The following is a 19,657-nucleotide window of genomic DNA, read 5'->3' as shown; positions in this document are numbered from 1 at the left end:
AGCTTAATCCAAACATATCAACAATTACATTCAATGTAAATGATGCAAAAACACCAACTAGAAAAACCTGTCAAACTGAATCAAAAAACAAGTCCCAACTATATGCTCACTTTAAATAGAATGGGATGGGTAAGTTAAAACAATGGAAAAAATATACAATGCAAACATAAATCAAAAGAAAGATGGAATGGCTATATTTAGATTAAAGTAGACTTCTGAGCAAGGAAAAGTACCAGATAGAAGGAGAGATAGTTATTGTTCAGTCACTAAGTCGTGTCTGACTCTTTGTGACCCCACAGACTATAGCACGCCAGGCTCCTCTATACATAGGGATTTCTAAGCAAAAAGACTGGAATGGGTTGCCATTTCCTTCTCCAAGGGGCCTTCCCAAATCAGGGATTGAACCCATATCTCCTGTATATGCAGGAGGATTCCTTACCATTGAGCCACCAGAGAAACCCAAGGAGGGATAGTACATAATGTTAAAAGAGTCAATTCACCAAGACAATATAACAATCCTAAATGTGACATCTAACAACAGAGCTTCAAAACACATAAAACAAAAACTGATAGTACTAAAAGAAGAGATGAGCCAATCTACAGTTATGGGGGGATAGTACATAATGTTAAAAGAGTCAATTCACCAAGACAATATAACAATCCTAAATGTGACATCTAACAACAGAGCTTCAAAACACATAAAACAAAAACTGATAGTACTAAAAGAAGAGATGAGCCAATCTACAGTTATAGTTGCAGACGTCAATATTCCTCTATCAGTAGTCAACAGAACAAGTAGACAGAAAATCAGCAAAGGATACACAAGAACTGAAAAAGTGTCACTTAACCAGATCTAAATGACATTTATAGTAGATCCTACCCAACCACAACAGAAAACATTCAAGTACATGTGGAACATTTAAACAGACCATATCCTGAGTCATAAAACAAACTCAATAAATTTAAAAGAACTGAAATTATACAAAATATGTTCTTTGACATGATGGAATTCCATAGAAATCAATAACAGAAAGCTATCTACAAAATACCCTTCTCTCAATGAAACCTCATAAAAATTAAGCACATTTCCTCTGAGTCTATAATAATGAGCCATCCCCAGGAGGCAATTTGTGAGCCATGATATATACCTTAATCTATCTCTTTAGAACCCCACAGAAGTCAATGTCAGAAAAGAAGCAAACTTTTAGTTTGCAAAACAAAAGTGACAAAGTTCTCCTACCTTTAGAACATCAAAAAGTCTTTATTCACCAACTTCAAGCTTTAGTTTAAAAACTACTTTTAAAAAAAAACTCATCTAAAAAGCTGGAAACAAGTGGAGATATTAACTGAGTAATGAATAAGAATTTTTGCAAGATGCCACAAATAGGCATTATTTGCCATCTGTGTTAAACTTCACATAATTTTTCCAATACTAAATATCAAAAACTGCATAGTAAGTAATCTTAGCTAAGTAGCTATTTCAGATTCATTGTCTTTTTTTTTCCTTAACAGAAAACCTACGTATACAAAGTTCACTGTCACAGAGAACACTGATCTGCAGATACGCCTGACATTACTGACTGCTGCAGCTACTGTCAGATTCAGTTAATACATTTGTTTATTTTTTAAGCTGATATGTTGTACGGCTCAACATAGACTAAAGGACAAAATGTCTGATATCAGAACATTATCTTTATCCAGTTAAAGAAAAATGTTATTTTGGGAATGAAACATACACCACAGGCATACTTCAAAGCAATAAAGCACTTTACTAATAGTAAAAAGGATCTGTTATTTATCCTACTTATTAACAATCATAAATAAGCAAGTCTCTAACATCCACTAGTCTTTTAAGCTAAGCTACACTAATGGCCTTCAAACTTTTTATTTATAGGAAAATAACTGAGAAATCATTCAATACCACATATTTTAAAGTTGGTATCTAAAAGATTTGATTTTAAATTTAAATAGTTGCTAACAATGTGATTTCTTACATAATATCAATTTTTATTTATTTTTTATTTTTTTATCTTTTGGCTGTGCTGCATAGCATGTGAGATCTTAGTTCCTTGACCAGGGATGGAACCTGTGCCCCCTGAATTGGCAGTTCAGTGTTTTAACCATTAGACCACCAGGGAAGTCCCAATTTTTATTTTTTTAATAAAAATTTTACACTATTATTTTAGGTGGAATCAAATAGAATACTATAGAGATTTGATTCCCAGAATCAACTTTTAAAACGTGTATGAACACTCTTCTTCAACAGGAGGAATTTTACAGCTTCCCTTTCTCTTCTTGAACTTCTATTCCATTCATTCCATTCGCTCTACAGATTGCGACTCAAATGGGATATACTTTTTTTTTTCTTTTTTTTTTAATTTTTCCAGTGGGTTTTGTCATACATTGATATGAATCAGCCATAGATTTACACGTATTCCCCATCCCGATCCCCCCTCCCACCTCCCTCTCCACCCGATTCCTCTGGGTCTTCCCAGTGCACCAGGCCCGAGCACTTATCTCATGCATCCCACCTGGGCTGGTGATCTGTTTCACCATAGATAATATACATGCTGTTCTTTCGAAACATCCCACCCTCACCTTCTCCCACAGAGTTCAAAAGTCTGTTCTGTACTTCTGTGTCTCTTTTTCTGTTTTGCATATAGGGTTGTCGTTACCATCTTTCTAAATTGCATATATATGTGTTAGTATGCTGTAATGTTCTTTATCTTTCTGGCTTACTTCACTCTGTATAATGGGCTCCAGTTTCATCCATCTCATTAGAACTGACTCAAATGAATTCTTTTTAACGGCTGAGTAATATTCCATGGTGTATATGTACCACAGCTTCCTTATCCATTCATCTGCTGATGGGCATCTAGGTTGCTTCCATGTCCTGGCTATTATAAACAGTGCTGCGATGAACATTGGGGTGCACGTGTCTCTTTCAGATCTGGTTTCCTCAGTGTGTATGCCCAGAAGTGGGATTGCTGGGTCATATGGCAGTTCTATTTCCAGTTTTTTAAGAAATCTCCACACTGTTTTCCATAGCGGCTGTACTAGTTTGCATTCCCACCAACAGTGTAAGAGGGTTCCCTTTTCTCCACACCCTCTCCAGCATTTATTGCTTGTAGACTTTTGGATAGCAGCCATCCTGACTGGTGTGTAATGGTACCTCATTGTGGTTTTGATTTGCATTTTTCTGATAATGAGTGATGTTGAGCATCTTTTCATGTGTTTGTTAGCCATCTGTATGTCTTCTTTGGAGAAATGTCTGTTTAGTTCTTTGGCCCATTTTTTGATTGGGTCATTTATTTTTCTGGAATTGAGCTTCAAGAGTTGCTTGTATATTTTTGAGATTAATCCTTTGTCTGTTTCTTCATTTTCTATTATTTTCTCCCAATCTGAGGGCTGTCTTTTCACCTTACTTATAGTTTCCTTTGTTATGCAAAAGCTTTTAAGTTTCATTAGGTCCCATCAAATGGGATATACTTTTATGCTTGGAAGACCTTCATTGATCACCCTATAATACTTCAATCTATAATAATACATATGTATGCATGTTTAAATTTCTATTAATTTCCATTAATTAATTTCCACTACCTTAATGCCCTATTACATTTTTTAATTCTAGATTGAATTAGCACAATAACTACTGGTATACAATTTACCAATAAAGGCATAGTTTTATTTCAGATTTTGATAAATAAGCCTAAGTAATAATTACTGAAAATATATCTTTTAATGAGATGTGTGAGTGATGCTTTTATGATACCATTAATCACCAAATTGTCCCTTCTGTTTTTGGTGTACTGGAAGTTTGTAAAACTTCAATCTATAGTGTGATTCAGATGTACAGAAAAGTATGCCTTTCTTCAGTCAAGTGGGAGAAGAGGATGGGGATTGAATCTCCACTGCCAGCATCTTTCTCAGGCAGACCAATATTAAGAATAGGTATGGAAGAGTTGGAAATTTATTTCCTTAAATTTATCCAAACTGACTGTTCTCTTTCTTCTCCCCACATATACCCAGTTTGAAAACCACTGATTTAGACTATTTCCTCTCCTCCCAAGGGGAACTGGCAAAGAAAAGACAAAAGGTTACATTTTGCTTTTAAGCCTACCTACCAACCCAGTTTTCTATGCATAGAAAAAATTGAATGCAATGTACTGTTACTCTATGTTTTCATTCCTTTTACCTATATTAAAGAACAAAAGTGTAACCATTAGTAGTCTGTCCAGCACTACAACAAATTGTGATTAATACTAACTGTATGGGTGGCTAAATCAAAGGATCTCTTCATATTCATTCAATTCCTTCAATCCATTTGCCTCACACTAATCTTCATATGCTTTAAGATGCTCAGTTCATCGTTATCATATCATGGAACCAACCCCTATTACTGTTTTCACCAGAGAAGTCTATCTTTAAGGAGATGGAGGGTATTTAAATAAATTCAATCTTTCATTCAAATGACTCCCTCTAATGCCTCATGCAGAAAGTCAATGTAAAAAAATACAACCAATGCTACAATGTTGAGACTTAAACAGAGCAAGTTGTTGTTTTTTTTTTAACTTGCCTTCCTAGGCCAGCTATAAAGTATCAATCTGTATGATACAAGAACCCCATAAATCTTTTACAGAAAAAAAATGCAATGTATTCTTTTTTCATTAGGAAAAGTATTTTAGAATGTGTAAATATAGGCAATTTCTATTCTATAAATTTGGAGCTTACTGTTTTTTATTTAATAAAACTACTTCACAGAATCGTGAGCAGTTCTCATAATTTTTACTTTTGTGAACAATTTATTTATACATAGTGAGTTAGTTATTAAATGATAATTTTCACTCCTTGAGATATTTTTAAAAGCTAAAGAGCATGATGGTCATACAAAATTTTAAGTGGAAGATCTAGGTCAAATGAATGGAAAAAAACAGATTGCTCTTGAAAAAATTTTCCCATATTCCTGATCTTTAAATTCAAGTTTGCTTTGACCAAATCATACCTGAACTTCGTCTATGTATTCTGAACAACTTATCTTATGAAAATCTATTTCCTTCACCACTCCCACTGAATACATATTTGCTAATGATATGATTCTACAAATTTAAAGTACAGAGTCCTGAATCTGTGTTCAGTGTTGTCTAACTTGGCCAACCCTTTATCTCACATAATTCCTTGAACTGCATTTTCCTTTTTTAAGATTTTTTTAAATTTTAAAAACATTTTATTTGCTAATGGTACTTATTTTTAGTTACAGAATTTACTAAGTAAAGTGATGGCAAGAACAAATTGCTGTGCTCCTGTGTCCTTCTGAAAGCAATTCATTTTCCGATCAAATCCACTTCATCCCGCTTGGTCTTGTCTGTTGCTGGACAAGCTTCTGGGGAAGGCCAGGAGGCACGGGGGACAGAGGCTGCCTGGGGAACACTGGAGGCAAGGTGGCTCTGGCAGCAAGGGCGGGATGGGGTAGGTGGGGTGGCAGGGGGCTGGTAAGCCTGTGGCTGGATGGACTGAGGCCAGAGGGCTGCTACATGAGCAATGGAAAGTTTTGGTAGGTGCTGTTGGGTTGGATTCATGGAGTGTTGGCCAGGGCCTGGCCCCATTGGTTGCTGGGGGACCATGGGCTGTTGAGCTGACACCATGGTGATGTGGTGATGAGGCTGCAGGGTGAGATTGTGGGAAGTCTGCTGGGACATCACAGGAATGATCTGGTGGTGCAGCCAACCACCCATGGATTAGTAACCATAGGGAGGGTATGGGGATCTTATCATGTTCTGGTACCACTTCAGAGGGATAAGTACTTCAGAGCTGAAGTTAATACAACTGGGGTGCCCAGGATGAGATGGTAGCTTTTATAGGGAGAGGGAAAGGAGAAGAAAAAGAATGAAGGTGAAGAAGGCAAGAGGGATAGGAAGAAGGGAGAGCAAAAAGGGGAGAAAAAGAGAGTTTTTTTTTTAAAGTACTTTCTTATTTTCTACCATCTGGGTTTAAAAAAAATAAAAACACATCTAATTTTTAGACATTGGATCTGAAGATTTAGGGGCCAAATCCTAAAGTGATATTTAGCATTTGGTTCTCAACCTTCACGAAAGTCTATTACTACATTACAAAATATACAAGCACACTATTCCTAAAGATGAGATTTTTTTTCATATGAGGCTATACTTCAGTTTGCTAAAGCAAACTGGTGACTCAAACAGAAGCAAATATCCGGTTTGAGTATCATTTTACATCTTTGCTTTCCTTTTAAATGAGGTGCCACTCAGGTTAAGAGAGAGAGAAAAATGGAAGAGGTCCAATGTACAAAAGCTCCTTAATGTACAAAATCAGATAAGACCAGAAGTCCTTTACTAATGCATATTTGATTGTCAATAGTATTCTTAACATATGAACAGGGTGAGAATATCTAAACTATTGGCATTCCTTAAAGAAAACATCCCAGTACAAAATGCCAGAAGTATATTCACTTTGGAGATGAAAAAGCATCCATCTGTTCATAAATATATATGTATATATATATATATTTTTTTTTTCTAGTTGAGTTTCTGGCTCCAAGCAATTAAATGATGCCAGGAAACAATATCAATTCAATTTTCAAAATCAAGTTCACTGACATATGCTTTCCACATGTCTCATAACTCCTAAATGTCTTTATCATCTTGACCTCTTTACCAAGCCCCAGAGCATATCTTCCAACTGTACACTGGGTACTTATAACTGGTACACCCAGTACCACCTCCAATTTCACTCTTCTCCCATCTAAAGAAAACACACACACACACACAGACACACACTTCTTCCAAGTAGTTTTTTTTTCCCCCCATTTCCGTGATCATTCTTACTAATCCAGGCTCAAGGTCTCAAAGCTATGCCTTTCTCTCCCTAGATACTGTCCTACTGTCTCACTGTTAATTCTGCAACTCTTCTCACACAATTTCTTATATATCTCATACTCCCTTTTCATTCCCATGGTATCCCTCTAGATAAAGTGCTTATCTCCAAAAAAAAAAAAAAAAGATCTTATTCCAAATAACTGTATAAACCTCCCCAGTCTCACTTCCTGTAGGACTCTTTCCCTGGTGATACATTCTGTATGAATAGCACCACACACTGTCCTTATCAAGGGCTTCCCAGGTAATTCAGGTGGTAAAGAATCTTCCTGCAATGCAGGAAACCCGTTTGATTCCTGGGTCAGGCAGTTCCCCTGGAGAAGGGATAGGCTACCTAGTCCGGTATTCCTGGGCTTCCCTGGTGGCTCAGTCGATAAAGAATCCACCTGCAGTGTGGAGGACCTGGGTTCGACCCCTGGGTTGGGAAGATTCCCTGGAGGGCATGGCAACTCACTCCAGTATTCTTGCCCAGAGAATCCTCATGGACAGAGGAGCCTCCATGGAGCTGCAAAGAGTCCGACACGACTGCATGACTGAGCACAACAAGCCCTTATTGAAGAACTCATACTCTAGCAGAAGATACAAAAAACTCAGGACAGAAACAGATAAACATTCTACTGATGTTAAACAAAAAGCTCTAGGAAGGCAACAGAGTGACAGTTACTGTAGCAAAGGTTTCAGAGGAGGTAACAGCTGAACTGGAGAAATGCATTCCAGACAGCAGCCCAGTACCTGAAGGTTCACATTTTTGGAGAAGGACAAATAGTTCAGGGCTTCCCAGGTGGCTCAGTAGTAAAGAATCCACCTATCAATGCAGGAGATGCAAGAGAGGCAGGTTCGATCCCTAGGTCAGAAAGCTCTCCTGGTGTAGGAAATGGCAGCCTGCTCCAGTATTCTTGCCTGGGAAAATCCATGGACAGAGGAACCTGGTGGGCTACAGTCCATGGGGCTGCAAAGAGCCAGACACGACTGAGCATAATATAGCACAAGTCGTTCAGTGGTGGGTGAGAGGTAGGAGAGGAGGCTAGAAACGTGTACAAGGCTAGAAGGCTAAGTGTCAGACTGAAAAGTTCAGACTTGATCCTATTAAAATGTGCAAGAAGCAAAGACATAAGAATGCTTTAAGTTTAGTATGTTTTAGTATGGTTGTTTTTGATATATATACTTTAGAACAAAGTAACACAAACCACTAATAGAACTAGACACATCTACCTTAAGTGGGACCAATGATAAGCTCCTTATTGTATATACTTTGGATTATAAAAAGACTGCAGGAAAATTAGATATGAGGACAATATTTTGTACATGTTCATTAGATCAGATTTGGTTTATTTGGTTATTTAAATCGTCTGTGTCCTTACTGATATTTTTGTCTTCATCATCTAAAAATTACTAAGAAAGGGATGTTTAAAATCCCCTACTGTAATTATGGATTTATCTATTTCTTAAGATCAGATATTATATTTCTAGACTGTCCATTTGATTCTTTTTTATTTTATATAGATTCCAATTTTCTGGTGACAGAAGAATTATAACATAATGCCCTGTTTAACGACACAGAAAAAGCTTTTCAGTCCATTTTTGGACCAAATCTAACCTTGTATGCTGTTCAGAACAGCTTGATTTTCTTTCCCCCCTGCTCTTTCCTTTGTCAGCAATCTACTTCAAGCCAAAGATACCTCAATATTTAGAGCACATTAGTTCTGCTCAGTCAGACCTCCATTTTATGCTGAGAATGGTTGCCCACATGATCAAAGGAGTTTAAATTCACATACACATACACACACACAAAACCTGAATTAGTTACAGACACATTATCTGGTCACATTTCATACCTCTCTTCTTTTTATAGGTGGCTACTTGCCCTTTTAAAAATTTCTGTCAGTTGAAAGAGGGCAATTCTTAAAGTTCACTGAAACTATAATTTAGTTTCATTAAGTTTCCTTTAGAATAAACACACTAAACCATCAGAGGATTTTTTTTTTATAATGTCTTCAAAAACATGAAGAAAGAAAAAATAAAGAATGCTAAACAAAAGGCATACAAATCAGCACATTGTGGTTTAAAAAAAAAAAATAGAAAGAGGACTGCTGCATGAATAGGCTGAGCTTAGGCTGTTACAATAACAGGCTTTAGCAGAAGACAACAACTATTCACAGGCCTTATTAGGATAGTCATTCCCTGGATGGAGCCTGAGGTTTGAGAGACATGTTGAGAGAAGCAAGGCCACCCACGTAGGTAGCTAGATATACTGAATCAATCCTGGCAAGGAAGGTGAAGGTTCTGGGGGCCAAATTGCCTCACACCCCCACTACTAATGTACTTCCTCACCCCCAGGAGCAGGAACTGTTTGTTTTGTTCACACCATGTCCTTAATACAGTATTTAGGATCTGGTAAAGGCTCAGTAAATATCTGCTCGGTAAATAAATGATGCCCACAAGTTTTTTTTTACCACTAAAGCCTTGATTTCCTGTAAAGCAAAAGAATTGGACTAGATCAATACATTCATTTTCAGCTCTAAAAGTCTCTACTTCTTCGAGTTAGAATTTCTCAATACATCACATAAAGTGTCAGTAAAGTTACTCCAGGACATCTGGGTTTGAATATATGTCTAGTCACAAGATTTCACAACACCTTACTCACTACAGTCCAGTATAAGATAAACAACGAATTTGCCCTGTTGAAACTACTGAAACAATATGTATGTTTCATGGGTACACACATATGTTGAAACTTACCAAACTATACACTTTAAATTTGTCCAGTTTATTGTATGTCCATTACACCTTGATAAAGCTGTGAAAACACACACACACACTCTCAAGAAACTACTGAAATTGCTGAATATTGCTAAGGCAGTAAGAGATACAAGCTAGTTATTGTAGAAATAACATAAAATATGTCTGATCACCCAGCTAAAACAGGAGAAAAGCAGATGCTCACAAAAACAAGAATAGGGACTTCCCTGGTGGTCCAGTGGCTAAGACCCCAAGCTGCCAATACAAGGGGCTGGAGTTCCATTCCTGGCCAGGAAACTAGATCCCATGTGCTACAATTAAGACTCAGTGCAGCCAAATAAATTAATGTAAAAAAATAATAATGGCAGCAGCAAAACTGAGCTCCTTTAGATGCTTGAAGACTCAGAAAAACCTGTTGCCTGGCTTAACCAAATAATCTTACTTACTGTGAAGGAAACACACTTACTTTTTAAATAGTATCACATGTATTTATCTTTCTTAGTCAATTCTCAATTAGAAATTATTTTCTAACCTTTAACAACCTTCTCCAAAAAGGAAAAATTAGTTTTAGTCCATTATTTTAGATAGGATCTCAAATAATGAAGCAACTTGACAACATCACAAAACCACTAGTTCAAGAAATCTGGTTTTATTAAATATATTTGCTAAAGGGAATCCCCTAGCAGTTCAGTGGCTAAAACTCCAAGTTTTCACTGTGGAGGGTGTAGGTTCAATCCCCGGTCAAAGACCTAAGACTCTGCAAGCCCTGCGGAGTCTTAAAAATAAATATACTAATATTTGCTAAAGACTGAAATGAGATTAAACATTCAAGTATATGCCATATCTTTAAAATTTATTAATGGTTTTCAAACCACCTCTAATTGTTACAGGCAGAAAGTCTGGCTTCTATATATTTCATACCCCTTTCTAAATAGTTCAACTAGCTAGTTATATATAAGAAACATGGGTAGAAACTATAGGAGAATCAGAAAACTATAGAAAGTATCAAGTCCTGAAACTTAATCCCCAATTTGGGTATTCTTGGCTTGACATAAAAAGTCACAGAGTTATTCAAATATTTTAAAGAAGGCACATTAAGAGAAATGTCATAAGATACTTTATAATGTGACTGACTGCCAATAAAAATAATAGGGTAAGCGAAAATCCAAGGCAGTGGTCCCCAACCTTTTTGACACCAGGTACCGGTCTTGTGGAAGACAATTTTTCCATGGAGGGTTGGGGGGATGGTTGTGGGATGATTCAAGCACATTATGCTTATTGTGCACTTTATTTCTATTATTATTATTAAATCAACTCCACTTCAAATCATCAGGCATTAGATTCTGGGGGTTAAGGACCCTTGACCTAAGGCATTCACCATGGGTAGATTCTAAGAAGAGAAAAAAGTTTTACACTGATAACATTTTTCATGGATTGACTGTTCCTTCTGATTACTCTTAATTAAATTGTCTAAGCCTGTGCATAAAAACAAAAAGTTGTTATTCAAAGGATACCAAAAGTTTAAAAAGAATAACAGCTGTTTTTATAACACTTAAGAGAAATGGTAAACAATTCAAGCTGACTGATTTTATGTGCCTCTTCATGTGATCAGTGTAATGGTCTTGCTAGAAGTTTAGACCTGATAATTTTATCATGAAGAAATAGACAAATCTAGAATATGGGCTGTTCTGTGGGACAACTGGCCTGGACACTTCAAAAGATTCATCATCATTAAGGAAAGAGACTGGTGACATGACTGTTTTAGATCGGGGAAACTAAAAAACACAAGAGGCACATGCAAAATGCTGGAACCTTGGCTGCATCGGATTAGGAAGAAAAGGAGCTATATGGGGTATGTGGGGGCTAATACAGGAAATTTGAGTTACATGCAAATAGCATGTGGGATGACAGCACTGAGTTACTGCTGATTTCTCAATTACAGTAATGGTACAAGGGTTATATAAGAGAATGCCCCTGTATTTAGGAAATACATACTTGAGAGGTATTTACAGGTGAGGTGTTGTGAAATCTGCAACCTGCTTTTGGATCATCTGACAAAAGAGAGTGTGTGTGTGTGTAGGAGAGAGAAGCAATATTTGTGGTAAGATAACTGTTGGTGAATTTAAAGGATATACAGGTGTTCGGGCTTTCCTGGTGGCTCAGTGGTAAAGAATCTTCCTGCCAATGTAAGAGATGTGGGTTCGATCCCTGATCCAGGAAGAGCCCCTGGAGAAGGAAATGGTAACCCACTCCAGTATTCTTGCCTGGGAAATCCCATGGACAGAGGAGTCTAGCGGGCTACAGTCCATGGGGTCACAAAGAGTCTGACATGACTTAGTGACTAAACAAAACATACAAGTGTGTTCATGGAGTTTTGTTTCAATTTTACTGTGGGTTTGAAATTTTCAAGATTTAAAAAAATCATAATTCCTTGAAGTTTATTTGCTTTTTTCCACCCAGAGTATGCTCAGAAAAGTTAAATGAACATGGAGGAAAATATAGCAAATTCAGGGCTTTACATACCTTCCACATCATACCAGTGCGCACCATTCGTGATCCCATCTTTAAAAGTTTCTTCTTCATCTCCAGGACAATGAGGGGCACCAGTTTTCATTATGGGATGGTTTGAAGCATAGGCTTTTGCCAGATATCTAAATACTTCATCATCTGAAGTTTTGCTATAGACTCCAGTGGCCTTATGTTCTGGAGAGTCATCAAAAGGATAGCTTGCTACCACCGAGCCACCATGCAGGTTTCCGGAAAGCACAAACCTTTGAAAATCAAAATCACATATCACTTTTTAAAAGGCACAGAAAACATATATTTAAAATTCTACACCTTTTATCAATGAACTTAGATATTCCTCTTGAGACCTAGAAGACAATTCTATCAACAGTTATAATTTGACCAAACAATATAGAGGGAAAATGGAAAGAAAACTTTATCCATTCAACAAATTTCAAGCAATTTTTACAATTCCTTAACTTCAAATAACTTTAAAGAATTTTCCAATCATTGAAAAAAATAGCTTAATAACACAGTAGAAATTAATGTTTTGGAGATGTCTTATTCAGGGACCTCTATTAGGTTGAACAATATGAACTTGCCAATATTCAACCATGTTTTAACCTACAAAAATGACAATTTCATAGAGTTCAATCTAATTCTTGTTCTTCATAATGTGTCAATCTCATAGAAAGTGTGGCTTATATAAATAAATATTTGTTGAATACATGAGTTGGGCTAATAAGTTTCATGCTTTTTATATTACTGTCCAGAGAGAATTTTTGAGATTCGGAGACAAATAAATTAGAACAAGATGTGTTTTGTCTCATTCCAGTTTCACAATACACTAAACTCACATTTTTGAGAGAGACACCATAGTTGAGAAGATTGGTGGTGGGGTTGGGGAAGAGACCTGACCCTGTGAGCTGCTTTCAGAGAAAAACAATACATGACACCGCATCACTGTAAAAGCAGCTCTCCTTCTGGGACCAAGGTTCCTGGTTGGGCCATTAAACAATAAACTGACATGAAGATAAGGCTGCTTCTATAAAAAGAAACATTTTAATTTTTGTTATGTTTTTACTTTTAAGTGAACCCACTTACAATCCAGTCACATTTATAGATATAGAAATACTGAAGAACTCCTTTTATGGTAAAAGCTAAAGGCAAAAACATGCTGCAGCCCTATTTATACATTTTCCACTCATGTAACAGCTCAACGTGTTTTTATGGCTGGAGATTAAACACTTTTTGCAGTTGAAATTGGATTTTTTGCTTCTGCCTTTTTGTGACTGAAAGAAACCGACCTACAGAAATTCTAAAGGGGGTTGATCTATAACATTTTGTATGCTTGAAAGAAAATTAAGTCTATGATATGTTTAATTTGAAAAGTTAAATATGATTAGTACCTCCCAGAGGAGGTCAAACAATGAAAATTACTTATAACACAGAATCTGTCCTCAGAAGACAGAAATGAGCTGATAAAGACAGTGAATAAATACCAGAATAGACTATGAAAAAAGCCGAGTTTAATAACTAATATAATTACAATTAGCACAATTCCAGACACTAGAGGAGAAGACCATTTGGTGTCGTGGCAATAGCACAGGCTCTGAAACCAGGCAAATACGGGTAAGAACGTTTGGTTTCCCAGACAGGTCTCTCACTACTAACATGATCAGGTAAAGTTGCTGCCTCTAAATCCATTGAACCCTAGTTTTTCTCTCACCTGTAAAATGGGGATTAATGCTACCGCCTTCCCAGGGTGGTTACGAGAATTAAATAAGGTAATTAAATAAGGTAATATTCCAGCACAATGACTGCTTTCAAGCATCTGCTCAACAAATGTTCCTTTCTTTGGAGATATTTGCATCCTGCTCAGGGAATCACTGCCTTAAAGACTGTCAATCCATCCCCAAATTCCAATGCCAGAAAGAATGATACAGAAGCAAAAATTAAGTGTATATTCTAACACTCTAACTCCACCTTACCCAACCCTGCTCCATAGCAAGGCATTAACTATTTACTTTTTGGCTTCTATGCTTTAAATAATTTAAGTACTTTTCCCCCCAGCTATGACTTGGGGAAAGTTACAAGGCCAGCCCAGTTCAGGCAGTCCATTCAGCAACAAATTTTCTTGAGTGTCAACTGTAAGCCAAATGTTCTAGACACCAAGGAATACAACAGAGAAGAAACAAATACAAAGATACCCTCATGGCATTCGTATTCTAGTGGGGAAAAAGTGGATAACTGAATATTCTAAGTAAGTGAAGCATGCTATTTTAACTATATATTTTCAATTAAGACTTTAAATTCCAAGATTCTCTGCTAAAAGCTGTTTCTCACTTTGTCATTTCTTCTAACACTTCTCAGAAATACTATTAAAGTAGCCTAACCGAATACCTTTAGAACAATGAAGTATTTGCAATCTACTCCAGTGATAAATTATTAAATTTTCCTTACTCTACTTACATAGTTTTAAAAGTACCAGTGCCGCTCTAGTAAGGACAATTTCAAGAGAAAGTGATATCTATTATAGTGGCTATAAGATTATTGCTTTTAGTCTTTGTCAAACCAACTTTGATATCAATCCAATTTTATTTGAAGGGTATTTTAGTTTCCATTCAAATCAATTCTCTTAAGTGTTTCTCACACTTGACTTCAATATCATATATCATTTCTTGCAAAAGATTTAAAGTAGCTGCTAAATATATCATAAAAAATATAAACAAGTCTATAGATATTAAAAAATCCATCTCTAAGTTAATTATATTATGGTCCCCAGATAAATCTGTAAATAATTGTAAAAAATTAAGAAAACTTGATGTCTGATAAACTAAATTCTAAAGATTTCAGGGAACTGTACTCACCCCAATAATACAATGTTTTACAAACATACCCAAAAAATCATTTTTGCACAATCTATTAAAGTCTAAGCAGCTATATTTAAGTAAAGAAGTGTGCCAAAAATATGAGGGTCAAGTAAACTATAAAATATTTTAATGATGGAGTTAAAATCTTATATATTTTCCTAAGCATATGAGTCAACTGTCAACAGTACAAAATCACTGAATGGGTGAAGTATAAAGTGAAACAAAGAAAATAAACTTCACTTTCCTAAGCAGGAGAAAATGAGTTTTAAAATTTTACATATCCAAAGCAACAATGACAAAAAAAATCTATTTCTAATACAGCTGGGTGACTAGGATATCAAGAAATTATGCAAATAGTTTATTTCACAGAATACAGTGAAAAAGGTACATTCCCTTTACTGTCTGTGGTTTTAGAATTTCCTCTCCATAAAGCTGACTCTGTATTTAGGAATCAATCTCAAGATTATGTGTGTACTTGTTTTTTGCTTTATTCACGTATCCCTTGTTACTGAATAATCATTAAATAATATGCATTTTGAGTTATTTATGACTGAGGATGGATGGGTATACTTTTACCCTAAATACTCACCTCCTTTTCCTTCTGATTTAGAGTTACATTTGAAAAGAGGGAGGATATGACTAGGGTAGTCCACAGCCACAAAAGAGAGCAACTTTCTGTGTTAATACCAACTGACACAGATGAGCTTTTCATATCTTCACAAGCTCCTATCATTGAACTACCCAGCCTGGACCGTACCTTATAATCATTAAATACTGGTGATATGAAAGAATTGTCCAGAGAGCACATTTTTGCTTCCAAATTTAAAGTTCAAAGCTTTCAGTATAGTCTCAAGGTGACTTGCACCAAGACAGAGCTTATTTTTATTTTTGGTCACAGCAGAACTAATACTGAACAGAAATATCTACTCACAGAATTTACATCCTTGTAAAGGTCATGATGGAGCATTTTAGACTGTTTGCATTGCTTAAAGTCACACTTCTTATGCAACTGTTCAGAGAGCCTGACACTATTATCTTTAAAAGAAAAATCTTCCCAGAAAGTGTATGTGAAGTTAATGCCTTCCAGGGGTTAATGCCTACTCCTCTCAGAAGGAGTAAAGTGAAAGGTGGGGAGAGAAAACGAATCTACAATTGTCATAATGTCCATGAATTTTTCAAGGTCTGCTACATACATACTGAATCTTGTAGAAGAGATGATTCTAAGTCCTACAGGAAAACACCTGAGTTTATTATTGCTTTTATTTTATCTGTCACTCAGAAATCTTCAGATCAGGATAGAAAGCTTAATTGCTCCACAAGCCTATGTCATTGTTGTTTGGTCACTAAGTTGTGTCTCACTCTTCTGCGACCCCAAGGGCTGTAGCCCACCAGGCTCCTTCTGTCCATGGGATTTCCTAGGCAGGAATACTGGAGTGGGTAGCCATTCCCTTCTCCAGGGGATCGTCCCCACCCAGGGATCGAACCCATGTCTCCTGCATTGGCAGGCAGATTTTTACTGCTGAGCCACCAAGGAAGCCCTCTACAAGCCTTAGAAAGACACAAAAAAGAGGATATGTTGGCAAGGCCAATAGCTGAGAAAGGGAAGAGGTGCCTGTTCACTTCGGACATGATTCCATAAGTTCCCTCTTCCTCTGTTCCTCTCCTCCTCTTTGCCGAAAATCCTACCCATCTCTCAAGACTCAAGTTCTCCCTCTTTCACAGAGATTACCCCTATTATAGCAGACCACACATGTTTTGCCAGTAGGAGCAATTCCTGTAAAGCTTAACTGGGTACATAAACACACCTCCTCTATATTTAGCATGGTCTCATGTCATACACCTATTTCTTGAGGTCCTCATGCTTCTTTTAATATTTTAAATCCCACGTGACACTAACACCTAAGGTGTGTTTGTGTGTGTTGCTTATAAGTGTGACAATGAGCCATACGACTCTGGTCCACTAATGATGTGCATAAATGGAATCAGAAACCCTTCAGAGTCTAAAATGAGGCTGCTCCCAGGTGAAGGTTCCAGATCTGGAGGAGTTCTCCGGCCAGCCATATCTATAGGCTCCATAGCTGAGTCAGAGGCAAAGACTGGAAGATAATCAGTTTTTATCAAATAACCAAGAAAAAGACCCCACGGGTGTCATCTGTGGGCTACACGCTCCCTCCAGGGCTCAGAACACTGACTAAATGCCTGAGTCCAGTTCCAGCTACTTCGGTAATATGTAAATGATTTTCATACTGGGTAAGTTATTTACAATCTGACTCTTGATTTTCCCCACATGCAAAACAAGGATGAGAATGCTGCCTGTCATCAGGTTGTGTCCAATGTAAACTGAGATCATGCAGTCCACGGGGTTTAGCACAGTGCCTGTAGTCATGACATAATCGCAATTTTGTCAGTTTATCTATAAAATGACCGAGGTCATCCTGAAGGTCTCTTCCATCGCTTATTCTACTGTCCTGTGAGAACAGGGACCAGAAAGCCAGAAAGGAGTCTCCCCTCCAGCCAAACGGCGGCTCTCTGCATTCTTTGAATAAATGACATCCTCCAGGCACCGCTTCTCCAATAATTATCATGGGGACAGAGGCTAAGCAGCCTTGGCCCTAGTTCCCCTTTGGGGTGTCGCCCTCCGCCCTCACTACCCCAGTCCCTTAAGCCTGCGAGCACAGTTAGAGCGCCTACGGAGTGCGGGACCCAGCCTGTGCCCTGGAGGGATGCGTGGATGGGGAGGTGGGTGGAGGGAGGGCGGTACTCACTTGTTCCTGCGGATCCACTCGATCAGGGCGCGCACCTCTGGCACGTCGTCCAGGGACGGGGGCTCGCCGGTGCTGAACTGGTCGGGGAAGCTGCGGTTGAGGTCGCGGCCGCGGCTGTTGTCGCGGCCGCTGGCCCCAGGAGGGCCGCTGTCGCCGAGGCCGCAGTCACCCTCGCGGGCGCGCTCAAAGCCGTCGGGGTTGAGGCTGGGCAGCACGTACACATCAGTGGTGTTGAGCAGGCGGACTAGGCGCGGGTCCCCGCGGCGGTAGCCGGCCGCCAACTCGCGGGCCAGGTAGACGAGCACCTGGCGCGACACGGTCTCGTCCCCGTGCATATTGCCCACCAGCTTCACCTGCGGCCGGCCAGGCAGGAGCGGCCCCGCCGCGTCGGGCCCCAGGTCGCCGTCAGGAGGCGGTGGCCCCAGGCCGGCCGTGAGGCGCAGCACCCACAGCGGCCGGCCCTCCACCGAGCTGCCGATGCTGAAGAGGCGGGCCAGGCCCGGGGGCCCAGCGGCCGCCGCCTCCCTCAGCGCCGAGCCCAGCTCCTCTTCGTGGTAGTAGCGGTCAAACTGGCCCTCGTCCTCCTCGGCGCCCGCGCTCGTCGTCGTCGTCGTGGTCGCCTCCGCCTTCTTGATGTGCGCGGCCCGGGCCGGGCTCCGCAGCAGCTGCACCAGCAGCAGGAGACACAGCAGCAGCGGGAGGCGCCCGGGCCGCCAGGGCGGCCGCGCGTCCCAGCCACTCGCCATCTTCCAGCAGCTCCGCTAACCCCGGCTCCGTTCCCCCGGCTCCGCGCTCCGGGAGGCCGGGGCCCGCCGGATCCCCTCCGCTCCTAGCAACCCCATCCCGCCCTCCGGCCGCAGCCAATGGTGGGCGGGCCTGCCGCCGCGTCACTCCGTGGGCGGGGCCGTCCTTAAAGCAGCAGATGCCCCTCTGGGCGTGCCTTCCTCCTGTGTGGGTAGAGTTTGGTCACTCTCCTCTTCGGTCAGGGTTCCTGTCCCTCTCTCTCCCTCCTCCCCGTTTCCTTTACTGCGTTTGCTCCGCTTCTCCTCTACTCCCTCATTCTCTTCTCTATGGGTTATGCCTTCATTCTCACCCCTTTTCCTCTGAGTACTATCACCTGCTTCCTTCCCATCTTTGTTGCCGCTTTCCCCAGCTGCGCTTTAACGCTTAGAACCGAGAATAGAAAGAATCGGAAGGTTCGAAAAGAATCAAAGGACTTGGGGGAAAAAAAACAACCTCAAAGGTTCGAAAGAATCTACCTTAGAAGAGACAGAAGACGTCGCAGCCCTTCCCACCGTGCACCCTTTCCATCGGAGTGGGTCTCTGCCTTAACTTGAGCCCAGCGCCCCGCCAGCCAGCGGTTGAAGGGACTGGGTCACTTGGAGTGGCAGAGGGTTCACTACCTCTTTTCCAGTTTTTAGTCTTTATGTTGAAAGAAGGTGTCTCCTTTATGTCTAGTGAAAATCTTCTATGTAGTAGGCTTTCTTTGTGTTGATGGATTTATTTCCTCGGTGTCACCCCAGTTTATTTCACTGCCAGAGGTTCCAGTGTGGGCTGGTCTCAGCCCTGTAGGTGGAATTCATTTCATGGTTCACTTGCCCACCTTTCACACTTCTCCTGAGCGAGTTACTTGTTTAACTGTGACCTTAGAGTGGCATTTCAAAAGCAGCAGGTATGACATTTCTGAAAACACTTGCTTGGTGAGTATAATTCCAAAATGCCTTAAAGCTGGCAAATACAATGTGGTTATCATCTAGAGAAGAGGCCTTTAAACTGGTCTTTAAAGTAGGCTTAAATCACTTTAGCTTGAAGAAGCACAAAACCTCCTAATTCTTTTATCAAGTGTGAAATTTTACCCATCAAAGAACATAATTGCAATAACTGT

The 19,657-nt window shown here is 39.3% G+C and overlaps 1 protein-coding gene and 1 pseudogene across 1 annotated transcript in view; both read right to left on the bottom strand.

The window, feature by feature from the left end:
- CPD (carboxypeptidase D) overlaps nt 1-18,617 on the bottom strand; it is a 68,424-nt gene extending 49,807 nt beyond the window's left edge. Inside the window, exons 1-2 of the mRNA XM_043903291.1 lie at nt 17,773-18,617; nt 12,153-12,400 (exon numbers count right to left, since the gene is read on the bottom strand). Coding sequence (XP_043759226.1) covers nt 12,153-12,400; nt 17,773-18,518 — 994 coding nt within the window. The 5' untranslated portion in view covers nt 18,519-18,617. The remainder of the gene's footprint in view (nt 1-12,152; nt 12,401-17,772) is intronic.
- On the bottom strand, nt 5,233-6,970 carry LOC122695665 (annotated as a pseudogene).
- Nucleotides 18,618-19,657: the final 1,040 nt, after the last annotated feature.

The sequence above is a fragment of the Cervus elaphus genome, chromosome 5 (assembly GCF_910594005.1).
Source record: "Cervus elaphus chromosome 5, mCerEla1.1, whole genome shotgun sequence".
Lineage (NCBI taxonomy): Eukaryota > Metazoa > Chordata > Mammalia > Artiodactyla > Cervidae > Cervus > Cervus elaphus.
The sequence above is the reverse complement of the archived record's forward strand: the minus strand, read 5'-3'. Positions and strand labels throughout refer to the sequence as shown.